General features: G+C 41.9%; 1 protein-coding gene across 17 annotated transcripts in view; it reads left to right on the top strand.

Annotated features, from left to right (window-relative positions):
* Nucleotides 1-23,674, top strand: part of dlg2 (discs, large homolog 2 (Drosophila)) — a 183,101-nt gene extending 159,427 nt beyond the window's left edge. For 13 of the 17 annotated variants that reach the window (XM_069721141.1, XM_069721153.1, XM_069721144.1 and 10 more), the window contains 10 exons: nucleotides 8,099-8,213; nucleotides 8,862-9,038; nucleotides 10,724-10,799; nucleotides 12,057-12,153; nucleotides 14,115-14,165; nucleotides 14,979-15,080; nucleotides 18,808-18,980; nucleotides 19,098-19,207; nucleotides 20,416-20,507; nucleotides 20,825-23,674. In XM_069721141.1, coding sequence (XP_069577242.1) covers nucleotides 8,099-8,213; nucleotides 8,862-9,038; nucleotides 10,724-10,799; nucleotides 12,057-12,153; nucleotides 14,115-14,165; nucleotides 14,979-15,080; nucleotides 18,808-18,980; nucleotides 19,098-19,207; nucleotides 20,416-20,507; nucleotides 20,825-20,931 — 1,100 coding nt within the window. In that variant the 3' untranslated portion in view covers nucleotides 20,932-23,674. Of the gene's footprint in view, nucleotides 1-8,098; nucleotides 8,214-8,861; nucleotides 9,039-10,723; nucleotides 10,800-12,056; nucleotides 12,154-12,702; nucleotides 12,749-14,114; nucleotides 14,166-14,978; nucleotides 15,081-18,807; nucleotides 18,981-19,097; nucleotides 19,208-20,415; nucleotides 20,508-20,824 lie in introns of those variants that run through there. The other 4 variants (XM_069721155.1, XM_069721143.1, XM_069721156.1 and 1 more) reach the window with 2 other exon arrangements.
* The last annotated feature ends 2,193 nt before the right edge of the window (nucleotides 23,675-25,867 follow it).

The following is a 25,867-nucleotide window of genomic DNA, read 5'->3' as shown; positions in this document are numbered from 1 at the left end:
CGAACTGCTTTCTTTGTTTCCTTTTAATAAACCGTGCCGGCATGTTCATGCTGATTAAAACCTACAGAAGATGTTCTGTCAGCCGTTAGCATGCAGTGGATCGGACAGCTCGGACCGGTGACCTGCCTCCTCTCGTGAACATCACCAGCAGCAGCGGTGACTCACGTCACCGCGTCTCTGAGATGCCAAACACACAAACTGTCCGGACCCCGGTGCTGACGTTTGTCTCTGAAGTGTCCACTGTTCTGTCCATCTGAAGCAGGACGTTCAAGAAAGCTTTATCTGTTCAGTGAAAGTCTATGGATGAACATCTGTCTGATCTGAGTTAGAACAGCTGGTAACATCTGTCTGAAGAGGCTTCTCTTAGATTCTGATGTACTAAAGGTCTAAATCACGGTACAAAAATCACATTTAAACTTCACATCAGCCGCAAAACATCTCCAGCTGATCTACTGACGACGTGCAGCGAGGACTGCGTCTTTCAAATGTGCAGTTTAACACTCAGTGTTCATTTTGCGTGTTTTCCTGAATACATCTGTAATATTGGGTGTTTCTACTTGAACATGTTAAATACTGCAAATTGATACATTTATTATCTGTAATGATATTTGAAGTGGTATAAGTATAATGAACCTGGAAGTAGAAACAGGAGAAGTGATTGTTGTGTATTTTAGTACGACTGAAGGTTTTAATCAGATGAACATCAGGAGAGACGGCTGCTCTTATTGTGAAGGAGACACGGCTGCTCTTATTGTGAAGGAGACACAGGAAACCAGAGAATACGTAGAGAACGAGGTTTTACACCCGTTAAACATTTCTGATGTCAGAGGCAGAAATGATTCAGACAGTTCGTCTGTCCGGAGATGAAATCTTACAGTTATTGAATGAACTGAAAGATGATTGACAGCCAACAACAAGGAGGAGCCACAAAACACCAGCAATGACAGGACTTCTCACGACTCAGCATTTTCCTGCCTCTGGGTCGTTCCAGCGTATCTCTGCCGGAATATTGAATGCGTTGCTGTCCCAGGTCCTGCCCTGGGACAGCAACGCATTCAGGCCCTGGGACAGCAACGCATTCAGGCCCTTGGACAGCAATGCATTCAGGACTTTGGACAGCGACGCATTCAGGCCCTGGGACAGCGACACATTCAGGACCTGGGACAGCGACGCATTCAGGACCTGGGACAGCGACACATTCAGGACCTGGGACAGCGACACATTCAGGACCTGGGACAGCAATGCATTCAGGACCTGGGACAGCAACGCATTCAGGACTTTGGACAGCAAGGCATTCAGGACTTTGGACAGCGACGCATTCAGGACCTGGGACAGCGACGCAATCAGGCCCTCTGACAGCGACCCATTCAGGCCCTGGGACAGCAATGCATTCAGGACTTTGGACAGCAAGGCATTCAGGACTTTGGACAGCGACGCATTCAGGACCTGGGACAGCGACGCATTCAGGACTTTGGACAGCGACACATTCAGGACCTGGGACAGCAACGCATTCAGAACTTTGGACAGCAATGCATTCAGGACTTTGGACAGCGACGCATTCAGGCCCTGGGACAGCAATGCATTCAGGACTTTGGACAGCGACGCATTCAGGACCTGGGACAGCGACGCATTCAGGACTTTGGACAGAGACACATTCAAGACCTGGGACAGCGATGCATTCAGAACTTTGGACAGCGACGCATTCAGGACCTGGGACAGCTCACTGAATAATGGGACTGGACAGGTCCTGAATGCGTCGCTGTACCAGCTCCTGAATGTGTTTTGGTTTTTTTCCCCACATTGACTTTTTTGCTGATAATCTTCTATATAGCTTTTTGTTCTTGTTATATTTATATTTCTTAAATTCAATGTGATCCGATTTCCTTTTCCTTCTGCAGTTGTTCTGTTTTTTCATGACTGGAATCACTTAAAAACACACAAAAACCTCATTTAAATAGAGCTGTTTGCACCCAATATCAGTGATGGAGTTACCCTCAGTAAATCACCTGCAAAACTGGTGCAAAATAAATGTGAACTTTTGGAATGAAAAATACCCTTTATTAGAGATCTTAGTAAATCAGGTCCTTGGTGTCTCTGTGTTCGATGGATTTTGACCTGTTTTTAAGAAGATCAGATTGACTTTGCTCCGTCTCACAGGAGACTCTCCAGTAGTGGAGCAGAGATCAGTACCAGACCTCTCTGATCAGTTTGATCTGACGTGCTCTGCAGTCCAGAATCTTTCTAGTCGGGATGAATCAGAAATCAGTTTCACCGAATGCTTGCGTCTCATTGGTCTCCTCTGAGGCAACGTCTTCCAGCTGACCAAACCCCTCTAGGACTAACGACTGCTTTGTCTTCTTGCCCATCAGAACTTGCTCTTTGCTCTCCGGGCCGGGTCCCCTCTCCTGCACCAGGTTTGTGCCGCTGGCACCTGTGGTTGCTCTGAGCTGCAGCAGCATTCAGCAGGGCTCAGCTAAGTCACTGAGTGAATGTGATGTCTGTCCAGTCCTCACCGAGCGTTTCACCCTCTGCAGCTCACCTGATCCTCACCTCTCTCCACCTCCACTGCACACCATCCTCACTTTTCTTTCCGTTCCTGCTCCCAGCTCGTCACCCTTCAAACTCCGTCCTCTCCTCTTCCCCTCCGTTAATGTTTTTAAAATCAGGTGCTTCCTCTCAGGGTTAGACTGAGAGTAAGACTATCTGCACTGGCCCACCACAGCTGATCGCACGCCGCTGATCTGCATGCTTCCCTGAATGTGTAAAAACATTAAAGATGTGGTGTCAGAGGGAATCAAGGAAGATTAAAGAGAGGAAACATTATAAATACCCTTAAATAGAGCCGTTACAAAATGAATCCTAAAAACAGCGATAGCATCTACTGTGTGTGAGGAAGAGAGAGACAGTAGACTCGATAAATGATTGATCAGGTGATTGGCAGCGTGTCCAACACATTTCCCTACTGGCTCAGCAGATCACAGTTTTACTGGCCTCACAGTCAAGAAATGAAAATAATGGTTTCTCCATAATTTTGGTGATTTATTTTACATAAAATGTGCAACAGTGACATCCCCTTTAGATTTAGCTATGACAATAACATTTCAGTAAGTTTGGATTCACTTGATTATAAACTGGTATTAAGAACTGCTGAGAGATCTCAGAGTTTATGGTGGTGGTTGGTGGTGCAGTGATGTTCATGCAGAGAGTCATGCAGCTGCAACGTACCGATGTCCCCTCAACACCTCAACTGAACTTTTATCCTAAAATGCAGAGCACGGTGCACACGTTCAGCTCCATTCACAGTTTGAACTGCTCACCCAGCTCTCGGCCAATCAGCAAACCTTCTGCTCAGCTCCTCCTCTCTCGGCTTCATCTCTCCTTCTCCTTCTCCTCACTGTGCCCGCCTGGCCGGCACCATCACCGGCCTCAGGTCCTGAAAAAAGGTCCTGCGGCAAACATGTCAGGCATTTTTGCACACTTGGCAGCATCTGCCTGAATGTCTTTTTTGGTCCCTCTCCTTGGATTTGGTATTATTCATTTTGTCACTGATATTCTTTTGATATGTGATAACAGTGGGTCAATCAACTGTTTATGGACCGGTCAGGCAAAAAAATAAAAATAAAAAAAACTTGTGTCGGACCTCCGAGAAAATCTCCGGTACAACAGATGGCCAGTCCAGCCCTGCTCTCTATATTAATGCTGTGTTCTGAGGAGGTTATTATCAGGTTATTATTATATATAGTCAATAATGTCTTTCAGCTGTTCACTGTTTTATTTGGGAGTTATTTTCTGTGATATTTTTATTGATGCAGAGATCAACATTGATTTATAAAAAACATCTCTGGTAATTACCCACATGAAGGGTGGATGGTGATCAGTTGTTACTAGACAACAAACAACAGCGTGAGGAAATCTTCTGATATTCAATCATTTTTAACAAAAGACTGGAACAAGAGAGAGAGAGAGAGAGAGAGAGAGAGAGAGGGAGGGAGAGGGGAAGAGAGAGAGGGAGAGAAGGAGGGAGAGAGAGAGGAAGATGGAGAGGGAGGGGAGAGAGGGAGGGGGAGAGAGGGAAGGAGAGAGAAAGAGGAGAGAGAGGGAAGGGAGAAAGGGAGGGAGAGAGAGAGAAGGAGGGGAGAGAGGGAGGGAGAGAGAGAGGGAGGGGGAGAGAGGGAAGGAGAGAGAAAGAGGAGAGAGAGGGAGGGGAGAAAGGGAGGGAGAGAGAGAGAAGGAGGGGAGAGAGGGAGAGGGGGAGAGGGAGGGAGATAGAGAGGGAGAGAGAGAGGGAGGGAGAGAGAAAGAGGAGAGAGAGAGAGGGGGAGAGAGAGGGAGAGAGAGGAGAGAGAGAGAGAGAGGGAAGGAAGGAGAGAGAGAGGAAGATAGAGAGGGAGAGAGAGAGGGTGGGGAGGGAGAGAGGGAGGGAGAAAGAGGAGAGAGGGGGAGAGGGGAAGAGAGAGAGAGGGAAGGAGGGAGAGAGAGAGGAAGATAGAGAGGGAGAGAGAGAGGGTGGGGGAGAGAGAGAGGGAGGGGAGAGAGGGAGGGACAGAGAGAGGGAGAAAGAGGGAGAGAGAGGGATGGAGAGAGGAGAGAGAGAGAGAGAGAGAGAGAGTGGGGGAGAGAGGGAGGGAGAGAGAAAGAGGAGAGAGAGGGAGCGAGAGGGAGAAAGAGGGAGAGAGAGGGATAGAGAGAGGCGAGAGAGAGAGAGAGAGAGAGGGAAGGAGGGAGAGAGAGAGGGTGGGGGAGAGAGGGAGGGAGAGAGAAAGAGGAGAGAGGGAGGGAGGGAGAGAGAGAGGGAGGGAGAGAGAAAGAGGAGAGAGAGAGGGAGAGGGGGAGAGAAAGGTGTTTTCTTTCTTTTGTCCAGGTAGTGCTGCAGTCAGAGTTGGACTGTATGTAGAGAATAGAGAGAATAGTCCTCAGGGGGGGGACAGTGTAGACAGAGACACCAGCAGTGGGACATCACAGAGAACATGCAGACAGGTATGAGAACTACTGTATTTCAGAAGAGGAAGATCAGTTTAAAGAAAACTATGATGGGAGATTGTTGTGTATAGTTGTGTACCATTGTGTATTGTTGTGTATTGTTGTGTATTGTTGTGTATTGTTGTGTATAGTTGTGTATTGTTGTGTATAGTTGTGTATAGTTGTGTATTGTTGTGTATAGTTGTGTATAGTTGTGTATTGTTGTGTATAGTTGTGTATAGTTGTGTATTGTTGTGTACAGTTGTGTATCATTGTGTATTGTTGTGTATAGTTGTGTATCATTGTGTATTGTTGTGTATTGTTGTGTATAGTTGTGTATCATTGTGTATTGTTGTGTATAGTTGTGTATCATTGTGTATTGTTGTGTATAGTTGTGTATCATTGTGTATTGTTGTGTAGGGGAGTCCCTGCATGCTCCCAAAGTCTCAGCTTTGTTATTTCTTCAGAATAAGAAGATGTGCAGCTCATTAGTTACCAGAGAACATGAAGGAGTTTGGCAGCTTTATCTCTGATAAAACCAAAGAAATATCATTTCCATCTATCTCATATTTTCAGTGATCGTCATAATGTATTTGTATATTGAAGTATATTTGTATATGTAGTATATTTGTATATTGTAGTATATTTGTATATGTAGTCTATTTGTATATGTAGTCTATTTGTATATTGTAGTATATTTGTATATGTAGTATATTTGTATATTGTAGTATATTTGTATATGTAGTATATTTGTATATGTAGTATATTTGTATATTGTAGTATATTTGTATATGTAGTATATTTGTATATTGTAGTATATTTGTATATGTAGTATATTTGTATATTGTAGTATATTTGTATATGTAGTATATTTGTATATGTAGTATATTTGTATATGTAGTCTGATTTTCTGAGTGCAGGCTGTGCTGTCAGCGGTTAGCTGGTGTCATGACAGGTCACGTCTCTTTACTGCTGGAGTCTCTTTAAGTGACAGATCAGCCAGCCATGCCGGGAGTTACCAGCTTTTCCATCGTCATAGTAACCGCGCTGTCAGGAGAAGCACACTCATCAGAGGATTGATGGGTTTTCATATCCTGACGTCCACATTTAGTTTGCAAGAAGAGCGATTCATTTCTGATGTCACAGACTGGAAATCTGGAAGTAACAGAAGAGTTGTGTAGGTTTATATGAGCTCAGTGTGACGATGTGACCTCTGAGGACCGTGGAGCACCGTGGAGCTGGATTATATCAGTTACTTAATGTGTGGAGCTGTTATTATACAGCACATTTGATGTATAGCAGCAACTTGCAAGGCTGCAAATTATCAAATCAAATTAAAGTCCGTGGGTTCGATGATGTGTTCGTAGAACAGCTACAGACAGTTAGTGAAAAGTTAGCTGCAAATCATGTCATCCGTTAAGAACAGCAGTTCCCAAAAGTTTCTCCACAAGTTTCTTTTTTTTTTATTGTTGGGTTTTTTTCAAGTCCAGGAAATAATTTTTTTCAACCTTCTAACCAAAAAATAAAGAGTCATATGTCATCACATCCTATAATAATAAGCCTCCCGCATAAAACAAATAGTTCTCATCTGTTTTTAATTCTCTGAGCAATATGGAACTTTTGTCTCCCCCTTCTGCCAGTGAGAGGAATTACAGCCCTGTTAACACCTGCTTCCATCTCGGGCTGTAAAACAGTGAATACATTGTAGATAAATGGTAGGAGGCGTCCCGTTCAGGAAAAACACGACTTTTTGTGAATACACATGAAGCATGTGGTTTTGGAACATTTTCATGGTGTCCCATGTGAAAACCTTTTCACATGTTTTCCTCATGTTATCATGTGTTGCAACATTTGGTAAACATGTGTCTTATGATCACGTGGAAAACATTTCTGTAAGGGGTCACAACCGTCGTTTAATGACTCGTTTCACAATATCATTTAGAAAGTGTGGAAGAGCTGGATTGAATTATATCATCCTCATTGAAGTCCACATCGGGCTGAACTGTAGGTCTCCACTGAGCGTGCTCCGTCCATCCACCCATTCACCCATCCATCCGTCCACCCGTCCGCCCATCCGTCCATCCACCCGTCCGTCCACCCGTCCGCCCATCCGTCCGCCCATCCGTCCGTCCACCCGTCCACCCATCCGTCCGTCCACCCGTCCACCCATCCGTCCGCCCATCCGTCCGCCCATCCGTCCGTCCACCCATCCGTCCGTCCACCCGTCCAGCCGGTGGAGGAATGTTAGATACTACACACACTCCCTCTGAGGTTTAAGCAGGTTTATATGTACAATTTCTGCACTGTAACTTCAAAGAACCATGAATTGAAAGTTATAAAAACTTTCCTGACTCATTAAAGTGGTGTAGCTTTAAAAATCTGTGACAGTAAGGGCCACATAGAAGTCTGTATCTTCTTTAAGAGCCTTTAAATGCCTTTCAAATAAAATGAGTTGAACGCAAACTGTATTCACGAACACCTACTGTCTGAGACTGACAGAGAGAAGTGCTGATTGGTAATACCTGTCGTGAGACCACGGTTCCCATCAACCCTGTCCCTTGTGGTTCTGCTGTCGTCCAGTCCAGCATCACATGGTGCGTTTCATGATGAGAGGAGAGTGTGAATGAGGAGTTACTTTTGTTGGTAAAGTTTTATTTTGAAAGGTTTTCTCTGTGCTGTGTTTTTCAGCAGAACTACCATCATGTTCCTTTACTGCAGAGAAATGGTGGGAAAATGTAAAATTGCAAGCTTTTGCAAATATTGCCAAGAATGATTTGCATAAATGTTTGTGATTGATTGGAGGGACTTTTACATAATGGCAATGTGCATCCACAACACAGTTTAAAGCTCATTCTGCTATAAATATATATATAAATAATAATAATAATAATAATAATAATATATATATATACAGTATAAAACACCATAGTTTGAGTACAAAGTTCCCTGAAGCACCTCCTTGATTTGACCTTTGTGAGAATAATCTAGAATGTATTTAAACCCTTTTCCAGCTAACAGGAGAATCTTTTAAACCCGTTTTAAAGGCGTCATTATGTCAAGCTCGTCTTTCCCTGCAGGTACCAGAGTCTGAATTCAGACCCGACTGTCAGTCCTGATCCAGTCTCATCTTGTCTTGCAGAGTACGGGCGTTTTGAGGCCAAAATCCACGACCTGCGGGAGCAGATGATGAACCACAGCATGAGCTCCGGGTCAGGATCGCTGCGGACCAATCAGAAGAGATCGCTCTACGTGAGGTCGGTCTGATTTCACCCGACTTTTGGACACTAAATTAATTTCATGCCTCCAACTGTTTCCATCATGTCTGCACTGATTTATTTCAGGCTCCACAAAGAAACTGATATGAATGGTGTTTTTTTAAAAAGCTGTGTTGTTTACTTTTCCTACAGATGACTGACAGAAGTGGTGCTGCTCAGGTTTCTTTATGTTTCAGGCTGCAGACATCATTATTGTAAAGATTTGTTAACACATTGAAATTAGTGCTGATTTATTAATCACATTTTATATTATATTTGAAATATGAACACATCACAGAAACACGATGAAGGAGAACTCTTCAAATCATTTTATTCACGTGCAGCATGATGACCTTTGACCTCTCAGTTGTTATTATTATTAGGAATGTGTAGCTGATATTCATTATTTCGTTGTGTTGTCGGTGCGGTGTTGAAGGACGTAACGACCAGATATGGTACAGCCTCGGTTTGAGATGTGTGAAACTGAAGAACATTTCTAATCGTAGAACCCCCGCAGACCTGCAGTCCCTCTGACCTGGTGGAGCTTCCTGTTTCTCTGTGTGGAATTAGAAATCACCTCACATGGAGGAGCGACAGTGAAGAAACCGAGATAATAAACTGAGAATCTTGTTATCGTCCTCTGAACAGAGCCCTGTTTGACTACGAGAAGTCGAAGGACAGCGGCCTCCCCAGCCAGGGGCTGAGCTTCAGGTACGGAGACATCCTCCACGTCATCAACGCCTCCGACGATGAGTGGTGGCAGGCGCGTCGGGTCACCCTCCACGGAGACAGCGAGGAGATGGGCGTCATCCCCAGCAAGAGACGGTGAGCGGCGGAGGGATGTTTGTTTGTTTGAGAAAATAATATCTGCTGTCTGTTCCTGAGAGAGGAAGATTCAGGAGGTGATGACACTGCAAAAACTTTACAAACGACCTGATCACTAATACAGAAATCTACTGAAACAACATCTCCAAAGACCTGAAAACCTTCAAACAACAAATGATTTATTAAGACAAGACCTTTTATACAAGCTGCTTATTAAAATACAAATGAACAAAATAGATCAGTAGATAGTTAACCTTTCATACTTCCGGTCAGATTTACATGAAACGTCTGGTCGAGGCAGACACAAAGTTAAATGAAAGCTGTTCTTGAACCATTCATAGTAGAAGCATGAGTTTGGTCTTTTGAAAGGAAACACTCGTAAGTTTTATTCCCAACAGTCAGAGTCACTGTAGGAGTCACTGGCACTGACTTATACAAGTCTGAACACACTAAAGTTGAAGGGTCTTTATTTCGAGCCTGAATGTTTTTGTTGGGTGTCTGTAAATGACTGAAGCTACGGGGTATCAGCTGGACAACACAAGAGTATGAAATCTGACATAGTCCAGATACAAATATGATAACAATAATACAGAAACATAAAGTTTTACATGTTTTTCTGAGGGTACGTCCAGGTGTTTCCAAAGAAAATACCATTTGGAGACATTTTAGTAGTGTGGTGAAAAATGTCATATATATAAAAAAGAACAGATCAAACTATTTACAATAACACATGAAAAGTATAAAGTTTATAAAAGGTCCACGTGGCTTTTTTTTCATGATTAAGATGCTTGAAGTGTATCACCAGTGCGGGCTGCACTTCATAAACCTTTTTCTTGAGGTGAAAAACAGACTGAAAACCTCACAAAGACAAATGAAGACCAGTTTGAAACAAACTCAGTGACTGAGATTATTTGATGGTGAATAAGATGTATACTGGATGAGGAAAAAATAGCGTTCAATAAAATATGATATTATGACTTTCCTGAATTCAGATTTTTAGCTGTATGCTCAAGACTGAGACAGAGGGAATGTGTGTTAAAGATAAAAATACACGAATCTATGAAAGCAAAAGAAGTACAACAGGAGAGCTTCATGCATCCAGTGGTGCAGCTTTGCTGGGAAAATAGGTAACAAAGTCTTGTAGTTGTCTGCAGTATACAAGTTTTTCTGTGAATTATAAAATCCAATTCCAGAAGTGGATTTCTAAGAATAAAAAGCCTTCACTAAATATCCGCTGATTCATATCAGCCCACTTGTCTTGCTCAGATGTGTTAACACACGATGAATCCATATTCTAGACATCTTACTGACAGCAGTGACGACTGAAGAGAGCAGAGACTTCAAGAAACTCAAGGAAATGGTTTTAATAACAATACATTTTATTTATATAGCACTTTTTTTTTAGGATACTCAAAGATGCTTTATAGATTAAAATGATCAAAAACAACATAATAAAAGTACAAATCACGCAACATTAGTTGCACAATAATAGCAGCTAATAGGAGTAAAAACAACATGAATATCACATTAAAAGCAGCTCTGAAAAGGACAGATTTGAACATGGACAGGTCGGATGTGCTTGGGAAGAGAGTTCTCTGTCGTCACCCCTCTGGATCTAAACCTCTCTTTATTCCAGCGTGTTGTCAGAGTGAGTGATTTCATTTCCTCTCCGTGGTGTTCACCAGGGTGGAGAGGAAGGAGCGGGCGCGTCTAAAGACGGTGAAGTTCAACGCCAAGCCGGCCTCGTTTGATTCGAAAGGGGTGAGTGTCTTTATCAGAGCTGAAGTGTCCGTTTATCATCACATGGTTGGATGGTTCATTGTGGAGTGCAGATATCACTTCCTGTGTGCAAGAAAAAGTTCATGAATAAATCTTCAGAGGCACTGTGCTGTTCAACCAAACGTGACTGTCATCGCTTTCATCGTCAGGTCGTTAGAAGTTCATTCATTATGTAGTCGGATGGACAGATTTTAATTCGTTTGAAAGAACACTTTCATCACGTGTGGGTTCCTTCATTTACACTCCTATCAAAGACATCACCACCGCTGTGAGCCACTTCTCCACGTCATCTGATTCAATGACTTCCTCTTTAGAACATGAATTCACTCTGCTTCACAGCAGGTAATAAATCAAATAAATAAATAGTCCAATAAGTCAAATGAAAGAGTTGTGCTCGTTCTTCCTTCCACTAAATTGTGCGACTTCAGCATTCACAAAGCTCATTTATTTATACAACTAATGAAAGAATATTCTACCAACGTTTAGGCTAAAACCACAGAAGAAGCACATTTAATTTATAAACTATATTTTTAAGTGTTAAACATGAAGGCAGCAGCATGACTCACCTCATGCAGTGTAACTTCACACAGCAGCGTTTCCTCTTCAGATGATGGAGCAGCAGTAAACTCGTCCTCTCCAGCTCCATCTCTACTTTCCGTCACTGCATGTGTTTTATTTGTGCTTCTGACAGTCTTCTCTACGACTGAACCTCATGTTTTCATCATCCTGTCACCTCTCAGCATGACCTCAGTACGTCTTCTCTCACTCCGCTTTTACTTTAAATGGCTTTGATGCAACTGTGGCACGTCAAGAGGTCTTACAACCTGCAGTGTGATTCTCCCTGAACGAGATAAACACACTCGTTTAAATCCTTCAGACTATGTACAGATTTATCAAGCTTTTTTACGACCTATTCAAAGAATAAAATAACCAGATTTCTGTACTCATTATATATCTGTAAAAATATTTTTTTATGACTGAATGATTTTAAACTTCCTGCTTTCAAAAAGAGTCAAAAAGAAACTCCAATAACAAAATCTGAGATAGCATGTGACTCTAAACTATAACCACAGGCCTGAACCGGACCTGCAGAGTGAAAACTGATCCCACTGAAGCCGCCTGCTAACCTGGACGATCGTTGGAGAACCTCTTGACGTCCCACCGTGTGCATGCGGTTGTTTTGTCTGCATGAACATGACAGATGTACCTGTTTGCCCCATGCTCTCTCTCCCTTCACAGTCATTCACTGACAAACGTAAAAAGAATTTCATCTTTACACGAAAGTTCCCGTTCTACAAGAACAAAGATGGTGAGCAGGATGGCAGTGATTCGGACCGTAAGTAAGCTCACAGACAGACACACGTGTTCTTCTCTGCAGCGTCAGCACAGGACACACACACACACACACACACACACACACACACACACACACACACACACACACACACACACACACACACACACACACACACACACACACACACACACACACACACACACACACACACAGAGCCGGTAGGGGCGTCACAGGTGCGTCTCAGGTGTAGCGGCTCCGCGGAGGCCTCTCCGCTCCCCCTCATGATCATTTCCTGTCGTCTTTGTCTTCCTTCTTTGTCTGTTGGGGACTTCCTGCCTCAGATGTTGATCAGTCAGCAGGAGCGAAGCCAAATCACTGCTCTTCATTTCAGTGTGATGTCACAGGACTCAGTTTCCCCTCAGAGATCTTTTCGAGTGTTGTCGTGTTGTATTTGGCTCCCCCTGCTGGCTGCTGAGTGTCTGGACAGGGACAGATCTGACTCCTCCCTCCTCTCACTGCCTCACACTGCGGCTGTCCTCCTCCCTCCCTCTCTCTCTCCTCTGTTGGCTCTCTCCGGACGGCCGATAGGACATCCTGGGGATAGGTGATGATGGGTATGGGACAAAGACCTTCAGTAAGTTGGTCCAGGAATGATTCCTCACCTCTGTTTAACTACGCCCCTCCCACACACACACACTCACACACACTCACACACACACACACACACACACACACACACACACACACACACACACACACACACACACACACACACACACACACACACACACACACACACACACACACACACACACACACACACACACACACACTGACGACCTCTGTGTCACGTCTCCCGCCCTGCCTGCGTTGCTGCATGTTGCAGTTGCTTCTTGTTTGCAGTCAACCTCATAAGCAGGTTCATTAAACTCTGCACTGCATGAAGGTTTCTGTTTGTTTTATGGTAAAATATTCAGATTCATAGTTTCTTCTTATGAATCACAAGAGGTGACAAAGTCTTACAAAACAGCATTTCATATCTAATTATCATGATATGTTTTGATTTGATCTTTTGAAGTTAATTTAAATGAAGTCAGGAGGGGATGAGATGTTTTGTTTTATTATTATTTCAATTGATTAAATTCTGATTAGCTGCGTTTTCTTTTCTATTTTCAGAGCCTTTTTTTGTATTAATTATTGGTCAAGCTCATCTTCCTGCTGCTGGTTAAAGCTGAGGCTCAGTGTCACACTCGCATGCTGGTCTGTCAGATTCAGCAGGGTTTTTACAGCAAAGGACAGACTTCCTCCAGCCCTCACTGCTCTCTGTAGATGTGGATTATATGTTTAGTGCATGTTTGCATGATGCCGGCACAAATATCTCAAATGTTTTGTCTTTGCTTGTTAGCATGTTGGTTTGAAAAACGATTCTTGAAGCATGACACGGTGATGTGTGCTTGTTTGAAAGTTATGCTGTTGCATCGTTTGCTGTTGGATTGAAGGTTTCAGTTCTTTGGGATGTACAGTAGATGTATGTTGTACCTTCTGAGTGAAAAGTTCCTTTGAAATCAGGAGCCTCACAAACCAGTTAATCCAGGATTTTCTTTTGCAGATTAAATACTACAGACATCAGTTTACCTCACATTAATGTGTCTCCTTTAACTTGATATAGATCAGCAAAAGGTTTTATGAAGTTTTTTTTTTTTAAACCTGTTATCAGCATTTATCATTGAATCTAAATTAAAGGCATTTAACTGAAATAAAACATCACACTTGTCAAACAAAACCTGAAATGATATCTTTGATTTTTTTCGTTTTTAAATGTTAATTATGCTAATTATTCAGTTCAGTTGGAAATGTGAAAGTTTACCATGATTCTTCATTTTGGAATTTGTATACGTGCATTTTGACGTTAGCAGAGAGTATTCGTCTTTCAGTAGAAATTATGATGCGTCAAAAAGAGCAGAGACATTTTCCAATGTTTTCACTGTGTATCCCGTCAGGGAGTCAAGAGGACGTCATTCTCTCATACGAGCCTGTGATGCGCCAAGAAAGTAGGTCGTCATTTCCCAATAAATGTGTCATCAACATGTCATCCACACAACACATCACTGTAACTGAGGAACGTTAACAAAGCTCCAGCTGTTCTGAGCTTCATGCAGTCTGTGATGAGACAGTTTTCATTCCAGGATCATAAAAAGTCAAATAAACCTCGATAGCAAACAACAAATGATCCTTTTTTAACTATTAATGCATCGTTACTTTTTATTTTGTGAACTTTAAAAGTGCACATATCACAATCTGGACCTTATTTTTATAACAGCACAAAGTGCAGATCTATTCATTGTGGTGTTAATAAATTAATTAGTTTAATGGCAATTAATTTGTAGTTACTCTGAGTATCTTTTATACATTATGAGATCAGCTGCTGCGCCATGACGCGCTCCAACTGACTGATTTACATCCAATTCAATAGACAGGAGTCAGCTTCATTTTCTGTAGGATTAACTGAATCAGAAGGTTGCATTATAATATCTAGTTTTAATTATTTATGTAAGTGGGATTAAATACGTAGAACATCCACCATACCTGTCTGTGGGGTTTTAAATAGGTCTGTTCATGTGTCTCTGCATACTGAAGATGAAAATATTCCTCCATCAGCTGAGCTGTACTTCACTATTGTGCAATTCTTCTTATCCATATGTGTTATTCATGTTTCTTTCATATAAAGATACAGATATGCATCTTGCACATGCACTGCACAGGAAGTCAGAACTAGAGCTCCACATAAAAAATAACCTCCAAGTCACAACTTCCTTTTCAACAAATCTTCATGAAATGAACTCAGTCTGTGTTTTTCATTCCAGTTACTTATGCCAGACCCGTCATCATCCTCGGACCGATGAAGGACAGGATCAACGATGACCTGATATCAGAGTATCCTGACAAGTTTGGATCCTGTGTGCCACGTAAGTAGTTCATGTAAACAGAGCAGGAGTTTATGTCCCGTTGTTCATGAAGAACAGTGGAACCAAAAGACAGGATGTGAGATAACAGGTAGTATTACATCATAGTTATAGTAGATATGATGCTGACAGTGAGATAAAATGGTGAATATTGATATGCTTACCTGGTAATTTATTGGTTATTAGTATAATCACATCCACTGTGGTTTAAGTTTCATCACATTATCCACTCCTCCCACCACTGTTTGTCTCAGGTGCTGCATTTCCCAGTTAAGTGGGTGGAAGATTTAAGATACCTGAATAAAAACAAATGTAAAAAAAAACGGCACTACAGCACACGTTGTAATATCTGAAACTTGTTAAGGTCAGAGCAAAAACAAAGAGCTCAAACCTCAAACTTTCCTCAGTAAACCCAACAGAAGGCGTGGCGGCACCAGAAGTCGTCACAGTCGGTCTCCAGTTTCATTTCCTCTGACACTTTATCTTCAGACCTGACTCACTGATATTGATATCATACAAACATATAGTAAACTCACTTTTCAGTAGCTGCTACAGTCATAACTTACTTTAAAAACAAACAGATGAATATGAATTTAGTTTAGATGTCCCTTAGATATTATCCTGATACTCTATGACATCATAGGTTTTAATACAATGCTGCTGACTGTATATTCTAATCATCATCGTAGTGTTACAGTGTTACAGTGGTGTCATCGTAGTGTTACAGTCGCGTCATCGTAGTGTAACAGTGTCACAGTGGTGTCATCGTAGTGTTACAGTCGTGCCATCGTAGTGTTACAGTGTTACAGTGGTGTCATCGTAGTGTTACAGTCGTGCCATCGTAGTGTTACAGTGTTACAGTGGTGTCATCGTAGTGTTACAGTCGTGCCATCGTAGTGTTACAGTGTTACAGTGGTGTCATCGTAGTGTTACAGTCGTGCCATCGCAGTGTTACAGTGTTACAGTGGTGTCATCGTAGTGTTACAGTCGTGCCATCGCAGTGTTACAGTGGTGTCATCATAGTGTTACAGTCGTGTCATCGTAGTGTTACAGTGTTACAGTGGTGTCATCGTAGTGTTACAGTCGTGCCATCGCAGTGTTACAGTGGTGTCATCGTAGTGTTACAGTCGTGTCAGCATAGTGTTACAGTGGTGTCATTGTAGTGTTACAGTGGTGTCCTTGTAGTGTTACAGTGTTACAGTCATGTCATCGTAGTGTTACAGTGCTACAGTGGTGTAATTGTAGTGTTACAGTGTTACAGTCGTGTTACCGTAGTGTTACAGTGTTACAGTGGTGCCATCGTAGTGTTACAGTGGTGTCCTTGTAGTGTTACAGTGTTATAGTCATGTCATCGTAGTGTTACAGTGTTACAGTGGTGTAATTGTAGTGTTACAGTGTTACAGTCGTGTTATCGTAGTGTTACAGTGTTACAGTCGTGTCATCGTGGTGTTATAGTGTTACAATGGTGTCATCGTAATGTTACAATCGTGTCATCGTGGTGTTAGTGTTACAGTCGTGTCATCGTAGTGTTGCAGTGTTACAGTCGTGTCGTCGTAGTGTTACAGTGTTACAGTCGTGTCGTCGTAGTGTTACAGTCGTGTCATTGTGGTGTTACAGTGGTGTCATCATAGTGTTACAGTCGTGTCATCATGGTGTTACAGTGTTACAGTCATGTCATCTTAGTGTTACAGTGTTACAGTCGTGTCATCGTGGTGTTATAGTGTTACAATGGTGTCATCGTAGTGTTACAGTTGTGTCATCGTAGTGTTACAGTGTTACAGTGTTACAGTCGTGTCATCGTAGTGTTACAGTGTTACAGTCGTGTCATCGTGGTGTTATAGTGTTACAATGGTGTCATCGTAGTGTTACAGTCATGTCATCGTGGTGTTATAGTGTTACAGTCGTGTCATCGTGGTGTTAGTGTTACAGTCGTGTCATCGTAGTGTTGCAGTGTTACAGTTGTGTCATCGTAGTGTTACAGTGTTACAGTCATGTCATCATAGTGTTACAGTCATGTCATCGTAGTGTTACAGTGTTACAGTTGTGTCATCGTGGTGTTACAGTGTTACAGTCGTGTCATCGTAGTGTTACAGTCGTGTCATCGTAGTGTTACAGTCGTGTCATCATGGTGTTACAGTGTTACAGTCATGTCATCTTAGTGTTACAGTGTTACAGTCGTGTCATCGTGGTGTTATAGTGTTACAATGGTGTCATCGTAGTGTTACAGTTGTGTCATCGTAGTGTTACAGTGTTACAGTGTTACAGTCGTGTCATCGTAGTGTTACAGTGTTACAGTCGTGTCATCGTGGTGTTATAGTGTTACAATGGTGTCATCGTAGTGTTACAGTCGTGTCATCGTGGTGTTATAGTGTTACAGTCGTGTCATCGTGGTGTTAGTGTTACAGTCGTGTCATCGTAGTGTTGCAGTGTTACAGTTGTGTCATCGTAGTGTTACAGTGTTACAGTCATGTCATCATAGTGTTACAGTCATGTCATCGTAGTGTTACAGTGTTACAGTTGTGTCATCGTGGTGTTACAGTGTTACAGTCATGTCATCGTAGTGTTACAGTCGTGTCATCGTAGTGTTACAGTTGTGTCATCGTGGTGTTATAGTGTTACAATGGTGTCATCGTGGTGTTATAGTGTTACAATGGTGTCATCGTGGTGTTATAGTGTTACAATGGTGTCATCGTAGTGTTACAGTTGTGTCATCGTAGTGTTACAGTGTTACAGTCGTGTCATCGTGGTGTTACAGTGTTACAGTCGTGTCGTCGTAGCGTTACAGTGTTACAGTCATGTCATCGTAGTGTTACAGTGTTAGTCGTGTCATTGTGGTGTTACAGTGTTACAGTCGTGTCATTGTGGTGTTACAGTGGTGTCATCGTAGTGTTACAGTCGTGTCATTGTGGTGTTACAGTGTTACAGTGTTATAGTTGTGCTTCCACTTCCTATCTTCTTGTGGTGTATGTTTGTGTGTTTGTGTGACCCCGTACTTACACACCACCCACTCACTCCTCTCTGCATGGTGTGTTGTGTTCCTAATCAGTCAAAGCTGTGTTTATTTTGCATGTTTTGATTTACTCATCTCTTTTATTTTGATTTACCCTTTAAACCATGAACAGCTGCTAACAGTTCAGGGTCCCAAGGTGAGTAACTGACCAGATCTTCTTTCACCCTTTTATTTAGCGCCTGAGTCTCCTAGTGATTCGTCCTGCTCCTCCTTTCATCCCTCTGGAAGTCTCTGTCGATTCAGTGATGGACTGTGACTGCGTTATACAAAATATGTCGATCTAAATCAGAGAAGAAGTGCATTTCTTACCTCTGTAGGAGCATCCATGATGAGACAACTTTAAAGATATCCAGTGAAATTTGCTTCAAAGTGACATCCAGCTTGTTTGATTCTAACTATATTTAATGTGGAACTCCTTGTTTTACAAAACTCTGAAAACATTTCACTTTACATAAGTGGAGAATAAGAAGCATTTAAACGTGTCATTTGATATCTTTAAAGGTAAATGAGTCTCACAGTTGGGAGAGTTCAACACGATGAGTGGAGTGTGACAGAAGCTCCAACTCATCTCCACCGCGGTCATGTTTGTGCTAATTAAAACCTGATATCAGCGCGGAGATATGTGTAATTCTGTGAGAATGAAAAATAGAAATGTAGAAGTGTGCACCGGCCTTTTTGTGGCGTGTTAGTGACCAGGAGCTTCTTCTCCCCTCACCTCAGACACCACTCGACCGAGGAGAGACTACGAGGTGGACGGGCGGGACTACCACTTCGTGATGTCCAGAGAGCAGATGGAGAAGGACATCCAGGAGCACAAGTTCATCGAGGCGGGACAGTACAACGACAATCTGTATGGAACGAGTGTCCAGTCCGTGAAATATGTGGCAGAGAGGGTGAGACGCTCCACCGGCACGTTCAAATCAAATCAGAACAAATTTATGATTTATTTTTTTATTTAAAAACCTTCAATCACATTGTGACTCAGTTTGATTTATCTCTTCTCGACGCAGGGTAAGCACTGCATACTGGACGTGTCTGGAAACGCCATCAAACGACTTCAAGTAGCACAACTCTACCCCATCGCTATCTTCATCAAACCAAAGTCTATCGATTCATTAATGTGAGTATTCATGTCTTTTATTAAAAACCCTTCTGTACAACAGTTCTTCAGTTTTCCATGAGATGTTCTCTATACATGTTATTCAGCTGAAGGAATGAGGTCCTTCCTTCATCATTTAGAGGCATGTAACACTGTAGTGTTACACTGGCCACTTTATTAGGGACACCTGTTCACCTGCTCACTGGAGCAAATATCTAATAAACCAATCATGTGTCAGAAAAGATCAAACGTGGAATAAAGAGTATTTAAGTGACTTTGTTACCGCAGAGTATCCATCTTCTAACGGTTACTGTCAGAAGGAGAACACAGCATTTATAATCTCAGTTCATTGTCCTCTAACGGCCTCCACCGTCTCCAGATCTCAGTCCAGTAGGGAGGAGGTGAAACGAAAGATGCTGCAAAAAAGAAATCTGCAGCAGCTGCGGGATTGTAAATCAAATTGGAGCAAAATGTCTGAGGAATGTTACCAGCACCTTAAAAAAAAAAACACTGAATGACTTTAATACTGAAGACATTTAAAAAAGTCTGAATTATTTCCGTTTCCGGCTCAGTCCGAGCCAAGACAGAGACAGACTGGTGGCGGCAGCTTGTTTCTTGCCAGGATTTATTTACATTTTGAATGAATAAAAAGCACTAAATAAGCCGTTAACAGTTCCCTTTTTTTGCATTTCTGTAAATTTGAGATTGCAGATGCATTCATTTAGTTTTTTTCTGCATCTATTGGTTTGTGTTCACTGACAAAAATATAAATCTGGTTGTGGAGGAGAGCCGCTCAGTCAGTTGGAGAAACTTTTCACGTGTCCTCCATCTGCTGTTGTGCTCCTCGATGCTCCGATCGCTCCGTCGAGGTCAGTTGTCTCTTCCTCCTCTTTTGAAGCCTCCGTTGCCATCTTGTTTTTTTGGAGCCAGAAGTGACCGTATTTGGACGAGCTGGGGAGGATCAAGGGGTGGATCTGACTGGGAGCTCCGCCCACCTATATCAAAAACCTAACTGCACGTCAGGCCTGTCAATCAAACCAGGCATGCCCCAAAACATACTTGTCTCCGATGCCTAATATCACATTAATGATGGAATTACACTGATCAGAAGGAGGGCATTTATCTAATAACACCATAACGACTTGTGTGAAAAATTGAAAGACATGTATATGGTTTTGGCTTGTCAGAAAACATGTGTGTGATGTCCTGTGTCCTGTCCCTCTGCGCAGGGACATGAATAAGAGACTGACCGAGGATCAAGCCAGGAAGACGTTTGATAGGGCTATGAAGCTGGAGCAGGAGTTTGGAGAATTCTTCACAGGTATGATGTTAATAAAAGCACCGATGTAAAAAGAGACGATATATTGAGCTCACTGTCAAACAGATCAAACATGATGTGTGTGAACAACACGTCTGGTATCAAAGCTCTCCTTCCAACTGATCCGAGAACAAAAGCTTCTGTTAAGACTTCTTTAACTTCAGTTCAATGAGTCCACTTCAAGGATATTTAATTCTCTTTTCTTATTCAAGCTTTAAATGCTGAGCAGCTGTGAGGCTCTCTGCACGTGTGACTGTATCTAAACTTGATGTTCTTGTTCCAAACATACAATCCACTCACGGTTTCCCTTTGCTTTGCAGCTCTGGTTCAAGGAGATACCCTAGAGGACATTTATAACCACTGCAAACAGGTCATAGAGGAACATTCAGGACCCTATATCTGGATCCCCTCGAAGGAGAGACTATAATAACTCTGCACCCTGGAGGGGACTCCGGACTGCTAGGAACTAGTAATAAGTTGTAACATATGATAACTGTGTGGTGATGAATAGTCTTCATAAATACTTCTTGTGAATATGTTTTTTTTTTAATTATTTTTTTTTTTCTTTTGTTTGGTTGTTGCTTTGTTTTTTTTCACTCAACATGAATGTTCCTGAATGTAAACCATAAAGTGTTAGGACATTTTAGGTCTTCAATCATGAACCGTTTGTATATTTGTTGATTTATTATTATTATTTTTTATTTAAACAAAAAGGACAAGAAATGTACTGAATCCTGAATAAATGTGGAGTGTGTGTGTCCACATGAGTAAAGTGTGGAGTCTGAAGCAGGAGGCTGGAGGAGGTGTTTACAGGACGACAGCCTCACACTCCTTCACACTGCAACCAACTAATAATCACTGTCTGCTTTTCTTTTGTGCACCCCGAACACTGCTCTGCTCTGTTTGTTTCCACCGTCACATCTTCCTTAAATGACTGTATTTATTTCTCTGACGTCACACTTGAGCATCTGTGAGGAAAAATGTTTTATTCACCGTAAGATTTTCATGTTTTTAAAAAAAAAATGATATAAAAGTTACTCATCCAGCAGTTGCATCGACAATGAAACGTAAAAGGGAGACAGCTGCTGTTTGCAACAGAAATGTAACAGTGTATTTTGCTACTTAAATTGCTACAGGGCGCAGAAGCACAGAGTTATTTATTATTGAAAATATAACTTTGATTAAAGGGTCATTTACAGAGTGTATTTAATGTGAGTGATGTAGTGTGTTGTGGCTGAGTTATGATGGATGGGAAGGTGACAGACACATTGGAGGTTGGAGAAGAGAAGGAGGACCAAGTTGTCATTACATTCATCTTTTGAGACTATAACCAAGACAGAGAGGAGCAGGAATAAAAGCAAAGGACCAATACTTTTTATCTGCTAAATGAGCAGTGAGAACCTGGTTCAAAAATATCTGATATTACTATTTTTCAGCAGCTCTGTTGAGTTATTAATTCACTACTAAAAGGGTGAGTTTTCCAGTTTTACTCTGACGAGGATAAAGATTCAAACTTCTTCTTCTCCTCAGGCAGAATAAAGTTATAATTATAATAATAATGATCACAGAGTCTGATGCAGACTGCTCTCTGATTCATATACCAAATTATTGGTGTGTTTTCCTGTTGTGCTGCAGTGGAAGGAGAACAACACAAAGAGGGAACTTTGTTGTAAAAAGACTCAAAACTTTAAAGATATCCGCTGAAGTTTGCCAGTTGAAGCTTCATCTTAGTTTAGATACGGTTTAGATGGCCTGGGGAGTGTCTCTGCTGTACAACGCGTCAGGACGGAGTCTCTTCATGTTCATGTGGTTTTAAGGCATCTGTGAAGCTTCTCCTTTCATTTTTTGGGGGAAATAACAATGAACTTAAAATCTTCGTTGTGGACTTCTGACCCTCAGACGGACGATCTGCTCCTGGATTAATAGATCAAATCACGACTGACGTTTCATATGATGGAGGAATCCTGACTGAACCACACGTTTAAAACCACCTTGCAGACAAGTGTATCCCAGTTTGTTAACATCAGTTTGTGGATGAGCAGATGATTAACGAACTCAGCTCGCTACAGTACGTCTCCACTACACAGAGTTTACTCACTGGCTCGCCTCGTGTGAAAGAACACACACTATAGTACCTCGCTTTGTTCAAAATAAAAGGATCAAAATTAATCTAGCATTTGGAATGATTAATGCACCTGCGAGTCTCCTGTTGTGTTCACCTGCTGCACCGTTAAATGGAGTTGTGAGTCATAGATACTGTTTGGTTCAGACGGCATGTTCCACCCAGCGTGTCATCCAGTAAATATAGTAGAGACGTTAACATGCAGGTATGTTTCCAGTCAATGAGACATTTCAGAAGTGCACTTATTCATCGTTCCCTGCAAGAAACAGGCATTGTATGACGACAGCGCTGAAAGACGAGAAGACCTCGATGTGTGGACCACTGCTGCACCTGTAGTCAACTGATAGGAAGCACTTAAACGCACCACCGTTTCTAAGATGAGTGTATTTTGAAGATGTTTGTATGCTCAGATCGGTCTCCTGTCCTTTGTGATAAATAGGTTGAGTTGTGTTGCTGATGGATACGGACGGACACGTGTAGATCAACATCCGTGTTTCCTTTTGTTTTTGCAACATGTTTTAAGACATCTGCCATCGTTCCTCTTGCAAACTTTCCACAGCATATTGCTCACCACTTGCCTTAACAGAGAAGGTTTACTGTATATCAGAGATGAGAGCGTTTCCTTTGACAACAGAACGTTTTATTTGATTCTCCTCCACAGCTGCACTTCAGTGACAGATGGCTCGATTACACCGGAGGAACTGAGTGTCGACGCCTCGTACTGAAACAGTTAAAGGCTGAAGATATATTTTGTATTATGTAATTTTATCTTTAAAAATGAGTGAAGCATTCAAATAGAAACCCGGCCAGGATCATTGTGGACATTGTGACACAGGATGTTTTACAGGCCAGCGGGGTTTTGTGTGTGGAACTGTAAAGATGTATGCATGTTGCAACAGTCTCCTATTTCCCTGTGGATGCGCAATATTCATCACAACTGAAGCATCGAGGCACTTCCTGTGTTTAAAGACGTGATCAGTCTGCAGATTTGAATCTTTCAATCAGACCTTTGTCTATTTTAAGCCCCAATAAAAACACTGTTGTAAGAGGCCGTGTCCACGCTGCTATATGTTTTAGCATGTTAGCAATAGGTTCTAGCATGTTCCTCTTTAGCAGTTTCAGTAGTGAACCGTTGTAAAGGACTTTCCTTTTGTGTATACATTGTTGGCATGATAATAAATAAATAGATATATAATTATATTTATATATATATGAAAGGGAGGTTGGATAGAGGTCTATAGTATAGTATAGTATAGTATAGTATAGTATAGTATAGTATAGTATAGTATAGTATAGTATAGTCTACACACTTAATAACAGAACCATAAAAGCCTGCAGTGAGAAGCCCGTTAATAAAGATGGATTAATTTGATGTAAAATGGAAGTGTTAATTAAGGGTACAGCCTCCTTGAGCAGTCCAGTTGGGATGGGGTCTAAAAGTAGATGACCTTAATTGTAACAGCATTGAAGTAAATAATAATGGAATCTCTTCCTTAAATTTGTTTATATTTATTTTTCCTCACATGTTCTGTAGTCCATCTCTGTAAATTGGAATATTATTAGAAACAGTCAGACAGAAGAGGATTTTGAGGACATTTTCTACATCAGAGGTGTGTTTATAAGAGTGAGTGGGTTTATTAACATCTGGAGAAAAAGCTACTTGAGTGTAATAATGAATTCAATCCGGTGCTGAGACTGTCTTTGTATACGTGGATGTTAAAGTTCAACCCACTGGAATCACTCAATCAGATAAACAGTGAGAGATTTCAGACAAAAACTGAGTACGAGGCAGGATGGTGACAAACAACAACAATAAATAGATAAATAATAAGATAAATAAACAGCTGACAGAGATTTCTGAACAAATTATGAAATTATTAGTAAATGTAACCAGAGATCATTCTCAATCAAGATTTTAAAAAAGTCATTTTTTTGTTTGCCGGTTTTGAGAGGTGAACAGATTTTGCTGTCGTGTTCGCTCCGGCTTGGCGGTGCAGTGATCAGCAGGTCAGAAGGTTCTGGGGTCCAACCTGCTGGTCGGTTTGGACTGAGTGCCTGTGTCGTTTTTCTCTGCTCCTCCCAAAGACATGCTAAGTTCATTGGTAAACTTTCCGTAGGTGTCAATGTGCGTATGAATGTCTGTCTTTCAGTGTGGCCCCTGTGATGGGTCTGTACGTATCCCACCTTTACCCAAACAGAGCCGGGCCGGCTGCAGGATCGTCCTGATGGTGTCAGACAGGCTGTTTGATCTTTTCTGAAAAAGCTGTGACGTTTAACTCCAAACGTTTCTGGAGTTTATTCTAGAGAAAAGTGAAAAACACAGGTTTGTGGAAGGTAACATCTTGTTGATGAGAGCGGTCAGAGGAGAGAGGACTGGTTGGGTCACCAATCTGGCCTACTCGTGGTGGTGCAGTGGTGTGGAGAACGTTTTTTGGATTTCACGGGGCCCTTTAGTCCCCTTCAGTCATGGTTTGAACGCCACAGCCTGTCTGAGTACTGATGCTGACCACGTGCCCGCCCCTCTATGACACAGTGCACATAGAGTCCACTCAGTCACAGTGTGAATGTGCAGCTGACAGATCTGCAGAGATCTGGTCATGCAATCACGTTACCAAATCATCAAACTATCAGTAATCCGAACAGCGCCATCTTGTGGAATATATGATTTGGTGCTGTTTTGAGAGCGAAAAAAGTGGCAAGTGGCAGAAATAGTGACCTTCAGGTGGGAGGTGGAAGTACTTCATATGACCACTAGAGGTCGACAACGAGCTAGTTATAAATAGAAGAAAAACTACATTTTCTTTTTAATAATGCTACTTCAACTTCCAGCACATATTGGATGAACAGGTGTAAGTTATATTGTGATTATTTGAACTAGGGTTAAATGCACAGACTTAGACATTAAAGCAGATTTTTGAATTAACAAATGAGAGATTTTAATTAAAACTCCTGACTTGTTTCCACATTTCAATAAAAAACATATTTCTTCATGTTCGATTAAAGACGCCGTCACTGGACCAGTGAATGTCATCATGTCATCTATAGAAGAACTTGTAGAGGGAGCGCCACTAAATTGTTTGGGATTAAAGGGATCTGACGTAATTATCCCAAACCAATGGTTAATCTCTGACTGCTGGGCCGGGAATAGATCTCCTACAAGACATTACTCATCTGCTCCGCCTCCACAGCCTGGTGCAGTGATGTTCATATTTACTACAACAATTAAATGTAATGTTAACAA

The sequence above is a fragment of the Brachyistius frenatus genome, unplaced genomic scaffold, assembly GCF_029030835.1.
Source record: "Brachyistius frenatus isolate BFR_SWC_R1_liver_20210118 unplaced genomic scaffold, ASM2903083v1 Contig_258, whole genome shotgun sequence".
Classification (NCBI taxonomy): domain Eukaryota; kingdom Metazoa; phylum Chordata; class Actinopteri; family Embiotocidae; genus Brachyistius; species Brachyistius frenatus.
The sequence above is the reverse complement of the archived record's forward strand: the minus strand, read 5'-3'. Positions and strand labels throughout refer to the sequence as shown.